We start from the raw sequence: 12,942 nt of genomic DNA on the forward strand, positions 1-12,942 counted from the left end.
TGGAAGGCTCCCCATTACTTGAAATCTTTAAATAGAGATGCAGCATTTTTCTGCAAGGTGCTGCTGTTTGAGTGGGAGTCACGGATGCTGTAGTTTGAGGTCAGTCTTTTTCGTGCTGTTTCATTTGGTTTCTTCTGGCCTCGGAAAGCTCCTGAAAACCTCGAGCCAGTTGACAGTGTGGAGAACCACTTGCTCCTTTGCACTGCACTGCCAGTGCAGCATTGAACTTCGCTTTGTGAGGAGGGCTGGGCACACACAGATATTTTAGATTTTTCTGGGTTTTGTTGCTCTTGTAGCTTAGGGGCCATGTTTTCCCTTGAGTACTGGTCTTCTAAACTAGGATTTATGTTGTCCAAATTTAGAGGCCTGCAGCATAGTTAGACCTACTTTAGAAGTCTGCCTTAATGTGAAATTAATATTTTTCTGCAAGTGCTTGCTCCTCTGCTGATTATAAAGGGATTTTTTTCTGACTAGTTTAGGTGTAGACATCTGCATCGTAGACAACTAAATTTGGGCAGATAAATCCCACTCCTTTTGGATGGCTTTGTAGCCTGTTTTGAAATTCTCTTGTCTTGGTTGGGTGTGTAACACAAATCAGTGTTTCACTTTCCTTCTCTCACCTGCTGCTTATTTTCAGGGAAAAGGTGCAGCCAAACAGCAGCCTGACCAAGACACTGACCCTCTTGCCCTTGTTAGCGAATAACCGGGAGACCCGGGAAATAGCTCTGGATGGAAAGCTGAAGGATGAGGATACCAACTTGGCTTCTAGTACCATGTAAGTAGAGTTCTCTAAATGGTCCAAGCTAGTGGAAGGTTATAAAGAGATCTGGAGAGGTATTAGTTGTCCCTGAGGACACCCTGTTCAGGTTCACCCAGTTCTTGCTGCAGCCTTATGTTGTCTCTCTGTTGCTGTGCTGCCTAACGCTGCTGTCTGTTTTCTCTGCTAGTATAAAGGATGGAATAGACAAGACAGTGATGGGGATTCTGGTTTCCTACAAGGTCAAAGTGAAGCTCACTGTTCCAGGGTAAGAATAACAGACCTTTTGCTGCATCTGCACAGAGTCTAGTAAGGGGAGTGTGTTTCATTGGTGAGTTGGGAGAGGGCAGGATGGTCCACCCTAAGAGAAAGGACACGCATTGTAGGATACCAGGCTCCCTCTAAAGTATAAATTGCCTGGAAATCAGTCTTGGCCTCTCCAAAGGACTTGTCCTGAGCCAAAGGGGTTGGATTTACCTTCCTTAGATACCATATGACTTTATGACTGAAGTATGAACCTCTGGTTTCCATTGAAATTTTTTGTTTCAAAGCCATAACTTATTTTGTGAGACCTGAGGCGAAACTTTGCGTGAGCCTTTATGTTGGTGTTCTCGTTCTCCCAGAGCAGAAGGTAGAGACATCTGCCCAAGAGTCATAAATTCTGTAGCTCAGGTTCTGTACTGAGCCAGCTTTCTGGAAGAAGTGGATGTTATCAACATGAGCTAGTTCTCAGCACACAGTGCAAAAGAGGACAAGGATAACTCTGGTGATAGTCACTGTTTACATTTGTATTTCATTCATCTACCTTTCTTTCTACTGTAAAAATGAGTCAATCATTTGCCTAAAGGGTGATAAAACTGCTGCCTTCTATGGTCCTCCAATTGCCCTTGGCCTTTGGCTCTCCAAAATGGAGCCATGCCCAGCGCGTGGTCAGGAGTTTGAAAACTTAGACTCCTTCTCCATGGGAAGGACATGAAAATTGAAAATTACCTTTTTTAAAAGCAAGTTTATTTGGATGTTATGCTTTGTGGCCAGTAAGGAAGAGTATATGAGGAGGGTGATTTCAATAGTCCACTGATAAAACAGCATTTGATAGAGCACCAGAGTGGAAAGGAACTAAATATGCTTGTGTTTTTCTTCTTGTTTTCTTCTGTAGCATGCTGGGGGACCTCACTTCCAGGTAAATGTCATCTTCCTTTTCAGACCACCCAGGCATAGTTGTTAATTCATTTATTTTTTTTTTAACCCTCTTTCCTATTCCCTTTCCTGCCTCCCATTAAGAAAAATAATTAATTGTCCCCTAATCTGACAGAAATAAGAAGTCTGTGTGTTCAGCTGTGAAGATGAAGCAAGTACAAAAATATTTCTGTTTTTATATACATACGAGTACATTCAGCACATAATAAACCCAGTTTATTACAGGGAGTATGCCTGGGATATTAGTGGAGAAATCGGAGTTTAACTCTTTTTGAGGGGAAAATTATGATTAGAAAAAGATGAAAGAATGGGTGAAGCTGGAGTTCAGGGCTTGGGCTGGCCAGAGGTGTGAAGGGAACTGAACCAGGTGTGAAGGGAGCTGTGGATCTGATGCGTTCTCTTTTCTCCCCACAGTGAGGTGGGCACAGAGCTGCCCTTTCGTCTCATGCACCCCAAACCTGATGAAAAGAACCCAGCAGGTCAGTTATGCCTGGTTTTTGCCTGTTTTGGTTTGTTCTACAGGAAGCCTTTAGAGTCAACAAGACTCCAGTGTGGGGCCTGCTTTGTGTGTGTGTGTATGTCTGTGTCTATGTATCTTTCAACCTCAAGGCACAAAATAAAAGGGAGAAGGGATGCTAAGATGAGAGAAGGTGGAAATGGGTTATGTTCCCTTTTTGTCTTTCCTCTCTGTAATCATGATACGAAGCACAGGGGCTGGAGGAAGCACTGTGAGGTTACATCTCATGACTCCTCTGTAAAATGTCCCGAATGAGGGCTGTCAGCAGTTCCCTGCTGGATTGCAATGCAGCAAACAGGAATCTGTCACAGAAAACACCTAAGACACGAGAGCATTGTAAAAAGCAAAATACTCTTAAGCAAAGTTAAGAGGGGATAAAACTGTTTGTGATTTTTAGAGTCCCCGTTATCTTGATGTGGCATTGGCCACGGTGTCTGTGGTGTGGCCTTTATGTTCAGTGGGTGCCTGGGAGGATTGTCCCTTCACAGTCAGGTCAGTAAATGGAAATGTGAGGACTTTAAAAGGACATAAGGAACAAGCCTTCCCCAGGCACGTCCATGCTTGGGATCAGACACCAAAACTGCAGGCCCTCTTGGGCATCTGTGTTCTCCTCCCACTTCTTCAGGCCCTGGCTGGCTCTGTTCTCTGATGGTGGACACACAGGAACTGCAAGGTGTTGTGCAGGAGCTCCTGTGCAGCATCTGAAGTGGCTATGGAACACAAACCAGTATGCCAGTTTTTTGATGTTAGGGCTGATATAGACAAGTCATCTTGTTGAACCCTCTGTTCATAATTTCATGGGCCTCAAACAGAAACCCATGTCTGGTTCTGCACTGCTTTTTCTTTCTTTTTTCTTTGGGCCCAAACTTACTAGAAGCTGCTATGTCTAAGAACATAGATGCCATGTTCTATACTGGAAGCACTAGAGAGGGGTGACTTTAGTCATTACTGTGTGAAATTGTTGGAGGAATCGCATGTGGGCAATGAGAAGAGACTGGTGATCCTCACCACCCTCAGTTTCTCTAGTTGGGAATCACTGTTTGCTCATTATGGATGTGCTGGAGCAGGCAAAGGTAGGTTTCTTCACTCTTAATTTTGAGAATTGCACCACAGGAAACTCCCACTTCCACTGGGAAAAGCCCTGCTGGTTCTGCAGTGCTTTTTCTTCATTTTTTCTTTGGGCCCAAACTTACTAAAAGGTGCTGTGTCTAAGAACATAGATACATAGATGCCATGTTCGATACCGGAAGCACTAGGGAGGGGTGACTTTAGTCATTACTGTGTGAAATTGTTGGAGGAATCGCATGTGGGCAATGAGAAGAGACTGGTGATCCTCACCACACTCAGTGGCTCTGGTTGGGAATCACTGTTTGCTCATTATGGATGTGCTGGAGCAGACAAAGGTAGGCTTCTTCACTCTTTTTTGAGAATTGCACCACAGGAAACTCCCACTTCCACTGGGAAAAGCCCTGCCGTGAGCTGTGCCAGCAAGGCCTCTCAGCACAGACAACAGAATGTGCTTGTAGGAGAAGGTTTTTGTGCATGTCATGCCCCAACAGAGTAGCGCAATGAGGCTAGGAAGCACCTTCAGAGCAAATCCACGAGGCCCATTCTCCTCTCACCCCCTTTCTGCTGTGGCCAGAAAGGAGACAGCCGCATCCCCGAGGAGCAGCACGCAGCCCCAAGCTGCCTCTGGCTGGCCTGTGAGGTGGGAATCAGGTCCTTGGGATTGTTTTACAGGACTACTGATGTTGGACCATTAGGAGTCCTGGAGCATCTCTCTTACAAGGAAAAGGTGAGGGACTTGGGTCTTTTTCGTCTGGAGAAGAGAAGGCTGAGGGGGGATCTGATCAACGCCTATAAATACTTCAAGGGTGGGTGTCAGGAGGATGGGGCCAGTCCTTTTCCAGTGGTGTCCACTGACAGGACAAGAGGAAATGGGCACAAACTGGAACATAAGTTCCATCTAAACGTGAGGAGGAACTTCTTCACTTTGAGGGTGGCAGAGCCCTGGAAGAGGCTGCCCAGGAAGGTGGTGGAGTCTCCTTCTCTGGAGACATTCAAAACCCACCTGGACACGTTCCTGTGGGACCTGCTCTGGGTGGACGTGCTTTGGCAGGGAGGTTGGACTAGGTGATCTCCAGAGGTCTCTTCAAACCTCATATCATTCTGTGATTCTGCGACCACCTTGGAGGAGGTGCTGTGAAGCAAGGGCTTTTGTTGACATCGCTGTGCCCATGCTGCAGGGCAGCGAAGCTCTGCCAGCGAAACACTGACACTGCTGCACGCTTGATTGTGACCTCAAATGGGTGACACCTTGTGGGACAGCCACTTTGGCCAGGGTCTTCTGTCCCTCAGCCTTTACTGTAGCAATCCCCCTTCCCAGGAACTCGGAGAGGAGCTGGTACTGGCACTAGTGGCCCCAGGAGCGGTGGCTGGTGAGGGACATCTAGTGTCTGTGGGGAGCTTCACAGGGCAGAGGTGCTGGTGGGGCAGCTCAGGGCTGCAAAATATAGAACTTTCAGGATTACGGGGAAATGCTTGAAAACATCAAACAAGGATCGTCTGAAGACTTAGGCAACTGCAAGGAATTTTACATCTTTAGAATGGTGTGAATTTTTTTACGGGACGCTTTTTGGTGTTAACAACACCGCAACCCCCTTTTTATTACTTACGCTTCAGGCAGATAATTCTGGCAGGAGCATTTGTAATATGAGGAAAAATGGAAGTCAGTCAATTCCTCCCTGCTAAGATGGTTTCAAAGGACGGCCGATGCGCTCCTTTATATAGTGCTCTCAAAAGGATGTGGGCAGAAGACTTTACAAGGGAAACAGAGAACTGCAATATTTCTCAGATCGCTTCCCCCGACACATCCTCTTACCAAAGGCACAGCCCACGTATTGTTTGCTACATCAAAGTCTTCGAGGAGCTTACTGTCAGAAGACAGCTATGGTTTTGTACAGATGGAAACCGCAAGTTTCTTATAAATTAAAAAAAAATACAGGCAGTTTCAAGAGTGATCCCATGGGAAAGCCTTGCAAATGGTTAACTTGAGAAATAAATGCTTTCTCTTAAAAAAAAAAAAAAAGAAGATACTGTAAAACAACAGAAAATTCCTCTGAAGCCTATCCCATGGGAAAGCCTTGCAAATGGTTAACTTGAGAAATAAATGCTTTCTCTTACAAAAAAAAAAAAAGAAGATAAGAAGATACTGTAAAACAACAGAAAATTCCTCTGAAGCCTGCAGAGCTGACTTGAAAACTGTGCTGGAATGTGGTGTCTGAGCTTGTTACAGGGAATAAAACAGCCTTCTATATGAAGCTGGTAAACTAAAACTCACTCTGGCTTTATTTGCTGGGAGCTCACCATGCTCTGTGCCTAATTGCTCCTCCTAATTGTGAGTTCATGCTTTTAAAATTTTTATTCTACGCCCTTAGTTCATTAACTCTGAGAAATAAAATGTGTTTCATTAGCGAAATGCCATCTAATTCAGAATCAAGCAAATCAAGACTTAATTGCAGAAATGGAGCATCAACAAACAGCATTTAGACTCTCAAAGGCCCCAAAAGAGGGAATTTTTCTTTGTTGGCTTGTTGGGCTGCCGCTGAGGCGGGTGTAGGCAGGGGTGCACACACAGGGAATTTTGAGATCACTCCTTATCTTCTTTTTCCGTTCCCTTTTGTTTTTAGTGATGAGTCAGTAGTAACCAGTTTGCACCTCCCTGCTTACTTGACTGTCACTTGTCTTAAGACACAGCTGGGAAAATGGAAAGAAGTCAAGGCAACCATCTTATTAGAGTCAAAGCTAAAGCGGGATTAAAAAATGCCACGTGTTATGATTTATTCCTTGTGGTAGGGTAACGTCCTTTTCTCTAGCCAAGGTGATTTATGGCGAAAGTAAATAAAAGATGTATAGCATCAGTATATTTAATCATGCAGGGCTGATTTGAGTGCAGAGAACCTCAGAAAGATAAGATTCTGGAGAACGTGGTTTAATTTTTTTAGGCTTTGCCCTTTTTACTTGCCTGGAGCCTTCATCAGCAAAAAGCAGGTCTGTCAGAACACGCGGCGGCTGCTGCCGTTTGCTTGCTCTTTCTCTTCTGTGCCTGGAGGAGCCAGCAAAGGAACGTCCCCGCTACCTTTCCTTTCCCAGGTTTATTTATAGCTTCCTTGTCTTGGGCTTCTTGAAGGCCAGCATTTGTATGGTTCGTGTGTGCTGGTTTTGCAACTGTTTTTGGACCCATGTGGTTCACAGGTGGTTATTTTTAGGCGAAGCAGCTCCTGTCGCATTGGCAGCCTGTCTTTTCCGCCCCTTGACAAAAACAGATAGAGATCTGTTTCTTTTAAAGATAGATTCAAACTGGGCTGTGTCTCTTCATGCTTCCAAGACCTTTCCCACTCAGCAGTTAGCCCAGAAGCTCCTGCTGGTGCTGGGTTTTTTCTCAAGACCGTGGCCTCAGCGTGAGTTCTTTGGTCTGGGGTTTTCCTGCCCTTCTTCTGATGTTTTACGTTTTGTGGACCTATGTCTTAGACACCAGCCTTCATTTTGGCTGCTGGTGAACAAATGGTCACATATCTGCTCCCTTGAAACCAGCCCTTTTGTGCAAGTTTAACAAGAAACTCGTAACTGCATGTCCCTTTAGTATTAAAGCGATACCTGCCCTGTATTGGTATTGTAACTTCCAGAAATTAGTGAATTTTTTAAGCATTATAATGTCTTGAAAAATAGCACAGCCTACTCCCTTCCCCCCCCCCAAACTTAAGAGAGGTTAAAAGTAAGCTTATAATGCAAATTACCATATGCCACAACTTTAATTATATGGAATCATTTCTGTGGCTGCATAATAAGAGCTTGCAGAAAACCCTCTGCAGAGAGTATGATGACATTCTGGAGCCTCGTGGATCCTTGAACACAGCTCCCTCCCATTCCAACCCTCAAACCAATTGCTGGGATGCCAGTTAAAAAAAGAAAAAATCTACCCATTTTCAGGTTCTTGAGAATCTTTCAATGTTATAGTGTTAAATAAGGCCCAGGACAGCCAGAGAGCTATGTGGAGTGGGCATCACTCCTGCTGGGTGCTAATGTAGCCATTTAACGAGTCATATGTTAATATAGCAGCCTGAGGGTAAAGAAGGGCCTCTTGGGTTGTAATCTTACATCTGAGGTATGTAATAAGCATTAGTCTACTGCCACACTACCAGTTTATTCATTCACTGAGCATTTATATGACAGTAAAGTATATACCCAACTGAAACAATACCTGTTTTTCCCCCCTGAACCCATTTTGTAAAATTGGCTTCAAACCGCATTGGTGGTTTCACCCACAGCATTGATGTCACCGTTCCCATAGTAATGAACGTGCTTCAAAGAGGGCAGACTATTTAAAGAATAAAAATTGGAGGAAAAATGAAATGAGAACGATGCTTTATATGTTGGAAATTTTTAAAAGTTCTAAATATTTCATTTTAAATCCGTTTCAATCAAGCATGCGTGCCCTGAGACTTTCCAGACTTCATCTTGGCTTCTGTGAGTAGAGGAAACCATCCCTTCCGAATCTGGATAGATGCCATCAGTAATGTCTCCTTTGAGGCATTTTGGTGGGAGTGGCCCCATTTGGCACACTTTTAATGCTGACTTTTCCAGCAGTGCCAGTTGCCACTTGTTGCCCTTGTTGGGTGGGAGTTCTCCAGGTAGCGAGTTTTCCAGTCACTGAAGCATCCCAGATCCCAGATGATTTCTGTAGAACAATGGCTTAGGTGTGCTTTCCTCCTCACTTAAACTCATGAGAAGTCAGTCAGTGAAGCGACTGTTACTTGCCGAAGATAAAGTAAGTGTGGGACAAGCAAAAAAAAAATCCCTGCCCTCATTTCATCACTGCAATACAGTCTATTCTGCTTATTTTAGGCTGTACTGAAGCAGCTTCCGAGAAATCCTGCTAGGAAGCAGGATCGTTACAGTTTGCTTAGCAAAGATCCCCTTAAAGAATGCCAGAGGCCTCAGGATTATATTTAGGGAAGGACGGAATCAGGAGTGCATAAACTACCTAATGAGAGACCATTCTGATGCCATTTGATTTTAATACCTTCATGTTTATTGAACAAGAACACTGTCTTCTCATCAGCTGACTACTGAAATCACTGTGAGAGACCAGCTAAGACTCACATCATGTCACACAAGCACTGTCGTCTCTGAGTGGAAGTGTATGCACAGATGTCTCACGCAGCTGTGACTGCTAACGAGCATAAATGGGACAATCTGTTGCTGTTTCTCAGCCCGTCTGATGTCTTGGGCGACATTGCGAGGGTGCTTTTCCGTTCAGGAGATCGAGTTCTGCTTCATCAGGTGCACGTATGCACATTTGGAGACTTACTGGAATTGTTGTATTGCTGCAAATCCTGCTGCTTGTCACTGTTTTGTCTTGTCAGTTTATACATTTTGCTGGTTTCAGCATCCACGGTTCTAACTACTCGATGTGTCTTTTTTCCTCCTTTGCTGCGTGCTGATGACTGCAGGGAAGGATGGGTAAGTTGCTTTTAATGATATTTCACATTCCAGCTGCAGTTGTTGTGCATTGAGTCTTTGAAAACTCCTCAAAATTGTCCAACAATCCACAGGCTTCATAGAGTATGAGCTTAAATCCAAGTTACTGTGGCTTGACAAATTACTGCCACTGGTTGAACAGCAATGACTGACCACGTGAAACTAGTTTAAGCAAACACGTTGGAAGGAGGGATGTGTCTGTGGTCAGCTGCTGCTCTGTGGCCATAAGTTTCATGGCACGTGGTCAAACCTATTGAGTTCCTTATTTTACAACAGAATGAATAAGGATGGAAGGTTTAAAGTTTTATTTCTAGACAAAGACTCTTTCAGGCCGCAGACTATTCAGATACCTGAGAAATATTTAGCTGGAATGGACATGATTGGGTACAGATGAAAATCTCCTAAGTTTGTGTCCTGACTTGCTCAATGAACTGCTTCTCGTACTAGCTAGAATGCCACCGATGAAGATGGTGCCTGTGGGAATGTGATCCAAATCCCTTTGAAGACAAGAGAAACATTACCAGCGTCTTCTCCGGGCTTCTCTTCTTCCTCCTCTGTGTTGCCTTTAGTCTGCTGGTATAGAAAAAAAATTGCTAACATCATTTTGAAAGACCTGTGTTTCTTCCATTTCAGTGAAGCAGAGCTGGTATTTGAGGAGTTTGCTCGTCAACAGCTAAAAGATACGCCTGATGATGAAGATAAGAATATGTCCTCAACTGATGAGTGACTAAAAGAACAAGCTGCCAGAGAAGCGATGTAGTCTGGCATCAATTAGAAATTTAGGAGATAGGTTTCTAGCAAACCGCATGTTCTCAGTGCATGCATCATCTTCCAGGGATCAACCCTGAGATCAGTGGATGTAAAATAATGAATCTCTGTTGCTTATTAAAAGTTTCAACTCTAGAAGAATGTAGCAAACTCAAAACCTGATGCTTACTCGAGCTACCAGAGGAGGGCAGGAAGGCTGCCATGCCATGACTTTGGCTTTCCTGGCTACTTAATAAAAGAGTCGGTTGCTTTCACCACTGATGAGAGCTTAAGTGATCATTTGTGCAGCCTCCTAGACTTACTTGGTGTCAAAGGGCCTCTGACTTTGAAATGCTGGTGAACCTAGTCCTAGTCCTGCAGCCTCTGGTAATCCATTGAAGTTTCTCAGCGAACTGTGCAAAACTGATTTTATTTCCTTTTGGTTGTCTTTTGCATTTCTGCTTTACCAAACTCATCTAGCGAATGTTCTCAGTGCTTGCACTGTCCCCATGTGTGGCTTACATCCAGTTTCTGTACCATAAAATGTCTCACAAGTCATCTTCCTCAGCGGCTGTAATGTTGAGATATGACGTTAGCTTTCTAGCAATATGGTTAACAACCACGTTATTAAAGATGAGAGAAATGTGCACTGTCCATGAATTCCTTAACAGATCTCCCTGCATACAACCCCAAACAGAGAACTGCTAGTCCAGACTGATCCTGTATTTAATCTAGTTTCCTGCATGCAACAGCGCTTCAAAAGAAGGTGCAGTAAAATTAAGGAGGAAATTACGGGGCAGCCTGCCCTGAGGAGCCTTTTCCAACATCCATCTGCCAGAGGTCGGTTTATGCTCTAAGAAATGATATTGTATCCTGCAAACTTTGTTCTCTCTTGTTGATCTGGATATTCTCCTTATCCATGTAAATGTCTAATCTTTTCCTGAATCTCACTTACACTTTGGCTGAAGTGGGTTGCATCAGCTAATTACATTTTGCATGTAAAATGACCAGTGTTTCTTCCTCCTTGTTTTTGCTTTTAATCTGCTTTTCGGTGTCTCTGGTTTAAATTCTCCTGGAAAGTCTGAATGCAGGGCTTGTATTTATTAATATAAACTTATGTTTCCCACCCTATGCCTTGGTAAATGGAATTTAGAGCTTCCCACTTCTATCACAGTTGACAACAATGTGCTTTTAACAGAGAAGAAAATGAAGGAGACATTTTTGAGATGAAGGGCAAATTGGAGAGGTTCCTACATGGCTTCAGAGAGGCAGTTTGGGCATGGTTATCTGCTGGGTGGCTGAGGGCAATTCCAGGAGGCCCTGAGGACAGTTAGGGGGTCCTTGGCAGACTCTGAAGGACATTTTGGGACAGCTGCAGACAGGCACCTGGGAAACAGCTTGTTATGAGGTTCCCTGAGGAGCATTTAGGGGTTCACAGGGGGATTTGTGGTGAAAGCTGCTGTGGGCGCGTTGCGCTTCCATCCTGCTCCGGGCCACAGAGGCTGCACAAACTGAGCTTGCCTACTTTCAGGCTTAGCTTTATTGTCGATAACTACAAAAAGCCAGAACAGCTTGCTCTGGAGAACAGCGTGGGCCCACACTGCAGCATTTCTGCAGAATTGTTTTATATACAGGCATCATTTTTTTGAGCAGAGGCTTGTTTGTTCATTCTTCTTGACACCATCACTGTTACGAGCCTTACTTTTGTGGGTTGTCTAAAGGCTGTAACCAAGCAGCTTTACTATGTGGCCTCTTACGCTTACAAATAGGTTGGGTTAAAAGTGAAGCTGCCTTCTGTTTTGCTTCTGTAAACTGGTCTTGATGAAGCTGTTGAAAGCAGTGAGTGAAGACCACAGCTGATTTCGCAGTTCCATCAGTGCTCTCACCTACTACCACCTGTCAGAGTGTTTGGCTTAATTAGTCACAGCTGTCTCCCCTTAGATGAAATCGCTGGAAGCAGCATGTTTGCTCTGCTGTTTGTGAACGTGCTGGTCTCGGAGAGCTGGTATTCAGGAAACCCTCTGAAGATGTGAAGAGGAGGAGGAGGAGGAGGAGGGGAGGACAGTGTGTGACAATCTTCCAGTATTGCTTGGAAGTGTGGCTTCCTCCACAGAGGTGTTTCTTTTGGTGTTCCTGGCTACTGGACCTGTAAGTATGGGACTAGAAAACTTAGAGGTCTGGTTATTTATTTAATTTTATGTCAAATTTGTGAGGCACCTCTGTCGCTGCCTCAAGTTCATCTGTGGTGGTGACTTTAGTAAGCCAGCTGTGTAACGAAATCAGTGGGGAGGAGCCGGAATGGCTGTTAAATCTGTCCTTTTGCCTGGGCTTAGGAAAGCACTTACAGACATAGGCTGTTTGTTCAGCCCACGCTGGACATTTGCTTGCTTGTGGAGAGAAGTGAGTTCTTTCTGCTGGCTCCTTCAGCTCCCCTTCCTCGGCGGACACTGACCTCTGTCAGCAGAAAAGAGGTCTCTGACTGGAACCGTTTGCCTTTTATCTTGCCTTTCTGGTTCTGACCTCTAGCCTGTTACTCATATTTATATCTGGAGGAGGGTGATCCCTTCTCCTGACCCCTCTCTGCCTTTGTGGTGGGGCTCCATTTGTAGAAAGCCTGCCAGCTCCAGGAGAGGGGAGCACTCGGGTAGCAATAGCATCTCTGAAACTGCTGCTTTTGAACAGAACTTTTATCAAATATGTGACCACAGCTGCCTGCTGACGGGTCTGCTCTGGTGGCAGATGCTTTGCCCTCCTCCATCATGAAAGGCCCCATCCTGTCCCATCGCTGCAGCTCAGGGGGTGTGAGACAAACAAGTGCTTCAGGGCTGAGCTACCTGGGGCTGATGGAGCCCAGGGGGGATGGTGCGTGTGGGGAAAGGCTGAGTCAGGCAAGAATGTTTCCCTGCTGAAAAATAAAGCGGCGTTTGGCTGCTTTGGTGCTGAGAGAGTGACAGGCCCCTCTGTGGCTGAAAGGCCGTGTAAGATGTAGCAGGTGCAAAGTACCATTTTGGGCAGGAGGAGGTCTTACCCCCGGGGGCAGGAGGTGTTAATAACTCAGGTCATTTTATTAAATGTGCTGAAAACGGCCGCAGGAATCCCTCTGTTGGGATCACCACCCCAGGCCGGACTATTGCTCTGGCCCCGAAGAGCCACGGGGCTGCATGAGGGGTGGCCGGGCCGGGCC

At 45.0% G+C, this 12,942-nt stretch overlaps 1 protein-coding gene across 1 annotated transcript in view; it reads left to right on the forward strand.

Moving 5' to 3' along the window:
• Nucleotides 1-10,141, forward strand: part of SAG (S-antigen; retina and pineal gland (arrestin)) — a 32,086-nt gene extending 21,945 nt beyond the window's left edge. Inside the window, exons 15-16 of the mRNA XM_014952117.1 lie at nt 8,984-8,993; nt 9,645-10,141. Coding sequence (XP_014807603.1) covers nt 8,984-8,993; nt 9,645-9,738 — 104 coding nt within the window. The 3' untranslated portion in view covers nt 9,739-10,141. The remainder of the gene's footprint in view (nt 1-8,983; nt 8,994-9,644) is intronic.
• The last annotated feature ends 2,801 nt before the right edge of the window (nt 10,142-12,942 follow it).

The sequence above is a fragment of the Calidris pugnax genome, unplaced genomic scaffold, assembly GCF_001431845.1.
Source record: "Calidris pugnax isolate Ruff unplaced genomic scaffold, ASM143184v1 scaffold232, whole genome shotgun sequence".
In the NCBI taxonomy this organism is placed as follows: domain Eukaryota; kingdom Metazoa; phylum Chordata; class Aves; order Charadriiformes; family Scolopacidae; genus Calidris; species Calidris pugnax.